This window comes from Fomitopsis serialis (genome assembly GCF_022376445.1).
Source record: "Fomitopsis serialis strain Sig1Antser10 chromosome Unknown B0H18scaffold_465, whole genome shotgun sequence".
Lineage (NCBI taxonomy): Eukaryota > Fungi > Basidiomycota > Agaricomycetes > Polyporales > Fomitopsidaceae > Fomitopsis > Fomitopsis serialis.
The window spans coordinates 1-3,439 of NW_025955425.1; the positions used below are offsets into that span (position 1 = coordinate 1).

At 57.5% G+C, this 3,439-nt stretch overlaps 1 protein-coding gene across 1 annotated transcript; it reads right to left on the reverse strand.

The window, feature by feature from the left end:
- Nucleotides 1–2,828: 2,828 nt before the first annotated feature.
- B0H18DRAFT_1069645 (uncharacterized protein) lies at nt 2,829–3,273 on the reverse strand. The gene is made up of 2 exons (XM_048031195.1): nt 3,110–3,273; nt 2,829–3,074 (listed from the first exon to the last, which is right to left on the reverse strand). Exons 1-2 carry the CDS (start codon nt 3,181–3,183, stop codon nt 2,918–2,920), a joined length of 231 nt encoding a protein of 76 aa, XP_047884558.1. The 5' UTR covers nt 3,184–3,273; the 3' UTR covers nt 2,829–2,917.
- Nucleotides 3,274–3,439: the final 166 nt, after the last annotated feature.

Here is a 3,439-nt window from a genome sequence, read left to right on the forward strand (position 1 = left end):
AGTATCTCGTCGTTCCTTGATTGTCTCCGTTGTATCATAGAAAGCTCGCGCATAAGCCGAGTATCAATCACTCCCAATGATGCGATACAATCCCGTTATCCACAGGCTTTCGGTCACTGAGTCACTTCGATTGCAAGGAGTATAACTGTGTTGGGGATACGTGTTTACATGCGACGATGATGATGTTACAACTAATTGTACACTTGGCAGGGATACACGTTCTGCAAGGGCGCTGTGTGTTGACGTCACCGCCAGCGTTCAAACATAGCACAAAACGCGGTAATCCTGGGAGAGAACCTCATCAGTTATCGCGCCCCTCTCGGAAGCACACAGGCACGACTCACGGCCTGCGTAATCTCCGTGTTCGAGGCCGGCACAAGCGCAGCTTTATCCACACCGTCAGCTTCCCGAATTCATCGCTCCATCGCAGAGACAATACGTACCGTCGAGCTTCTCGCTGACCTTGCCTGGGATGATGTTGTCGCCGTGGTGCACCCTCGCGACGAAGAGCGGCGTGCCATCCTTCTCGCGACCGCCCTCGACGGGCCGCGCACCGAGGCTCTGCAAGCTCAGACGGCCGTGCGCGTCGACCCAGCGAAGGGCACGCGGATCGCCCACGAGGACTTCGTACTTCGGGAGCTGCCGGCGAGAGTCTGGTCAGGAGGGGGCCAAGCAAAGACGCTTAAGAACGGAGAGTGAGACGCACCGAGACTTCCTTGAAGCCATATCCGACGACGGCGCCCTTGGGAAAGGCGGGCGATACCTTACCGATTTCTGAAAGGGGTGAACAGTATGTCAGTGAGGCTCATGTAAGAGCAGATGCCGACACGTACGGATACCGCCCTGGTAGATCGATCAGTATGTCGAACCTCAGTGACGTCTCAAACCAGGTGCGGACATACCTCATAGAAGCCACGGCAGACGAACAGTGTTTCGCCGTTCTGCTGACCAGCGGGCAGCGCACCCTTGGGGACTTGGCCGCCCTCAGACAGTATCCACGTGGCGGGTCCGGAAGGGCCACGTTCGTGGAATTGCCGCGTGCGAGCTTCAGCTTCCTGGAGCCAGTTCTGCAGGCCCCAGACCATCGCCTTTTTCTGCACAACAGTTAGCCTGCCGAGCAGCAAGCATGACAGATGGAGTGCCAACCTCGTCCTCGTTCTTGTTGTGCTCGTGGTACGCATAGTAACCAGCACCGATCGCAGCCAGACCAGCTACGAGGCCACCGCCGATCTACGCCGTGAACAAGCTGTCAGCAACGAGATCGGAACAGTGAGTACGGTTCATTGTACCTCGAGCTGCTTCTTGCGGTGGTCGTCAATGTCGTACCAGTTCTGCTTGCGCTCCTCATGATGAATCTCGACTTGCTGGTCTTGGTGCTGATCCCAGCGCTTCTCGTCACCACCATAGCCACCTTGTTCGATACGTCAATGAGAAACCTTGTTTTCCAGACATTCGGACGAGCATACCTTGCGGTGGGGGCGGGGACTGATACTGCTGCGGCTGGGGCGGGGCTTGGTACTGTTGCGGCTGAGGCGGCTGGATGTAACCGGGGTTGTAGCCACCCTGCTGCTGTTGCTGGTAGCCTCCGACAGGCTCCTCCACGCGACCCCAGAGAGCGGGTGTTGCGGGAGGCTCCCAACCAGGCTACGGATGAACATAGATTACCTCGCGCAGCTTTATTGAAGAGTACTCGGACATACCTCTGAGGTGTGCGGCTGGATGATCTTATACGTGACCCCTGTTGACGATGGCCTCAAGAGTCAGCCCCCTGTATTCCTGGCCGCTGCAGGCCATGATCAAAGGATCGGATGCCTACCTTGGTACACAACGACGGTACCCGCGCCGTACGGAGTTGCTGGTTCCCATTCGTACACCTGAGTCATGCTGGCTATGATCGCGCGGTAGGTTGCAAAGACACTTGTCGTGGGGTGCTCAGACGGTGCTCTGGGGTAACCCGGGGAAAGCGATGGGTGTTATATAGATGAAGGCGACTGTCCGGCTGGACGATGCCGTAGCAGCGCCTCGCCAAATTGAAAGAAGAGGACAGCCTGAGCACCAGAGGTCATCGCCCTGCACGTGCATGAGCCGAGGGCGTCCTTGCTGCGAACACGATGTACCGATGCACTCGACAACGCATCCACGCCACTGATCACCGCGATCAGCGAGAGATGTGAGAGATGCAAGAATCATACATAGAAGCATATGATGCCTGCAAGGGACGTGCAACGGTTGCGGATAGGCCGAGTTCCTTCTGAACCGTCGGGTGCCTAGCATGCGTAGAGCTCTTCAGAGCTTCTAGAGACTAGAGTCTCGCTAGATGGTGAAGCTTGAGGAGCCGAGGTGATGATAATACTGCAGAGTGAAATTCAGTGCAGGCTGATACGATCAACTGCGAGCTGTATACGTCAGTACATGAGGCCGTGCAGTGTTTCTTCGCCGCAGTTGGGGTGGTGCGCGATCTGCGCACCGTTTGAGTCGCCGGCGACTCTTCTTCCTAAGTATCTGCTCGAGAGCATATCCACCAGTCTGGTGTGGAAAGCACCTCGCAAGACGTAACTGGCCATGGACGTTCGGCCGTTGGGTCAGTGTCAATGGAGACTTACAGTGGTCGTATGGTGCCACCCCGGCGCCCTACTAGATAGGTATTCCTCGCGGTGACGACCGGTCGCGCTGTCATCATACGTCTTCATGAACATCCAATTGGCTGATGTACGATATACATGACGGTCACACGTTCACGGTTCAGTACTGCCACTAGTACTGCTAGCTTGAGCCGAGCTTGAGGATTCGAGGAGACAAACGACAGCGTCCACTGGTCTCAGGCTGGCGAGAACAAGCCGTCCGCTGGGGTGGACTGTCCACGGTGGACTCCCGTGGACTCCACGAAGCACGTGACGTCCAAACAAAGGCGATAAGATTACAGCCTTTTACGGCGCAAGGTACATAGCCTCAAGACCCGGGACCGCACAAATGCAACCAGCTCTAAGAACGTGCCAAGGGCATTGGTGGAGGCTCGCAAAGAATGGTCGTGCAGGGAGGGAAGGTGGTTGTAGTCAGCAGGGTCAACAAACCAGGTGAGTTCCCTGCTTGTCACCTCGACCCTGACAAGCGATTAATGCCCACCAAGGACGACCGGACGGAGACGAACGCGACGGAGACGGCCCCAGCGCCGCGCGCGCGCATGCCCAATGCGCATGAGCGCGGTGAAGACGACTCCGGTGTGCGCGTGCGCAAGCGACACAAGCCCGCCAGCGCAAACTCACCAGGTATGCGCCTGACGACTCAACGAGCCTCAACATGCCGCGCACGGACCCGCTAGCAAGAGCCGGTTGCTTGTGGATGGGATATATCACGCGCAGACGCATACGGGTACGGCGAGGGCCAGCTCGCCGCACACCGACACGGCATGCCCAAGCCCAGCACGACCCAACTCAGCGAG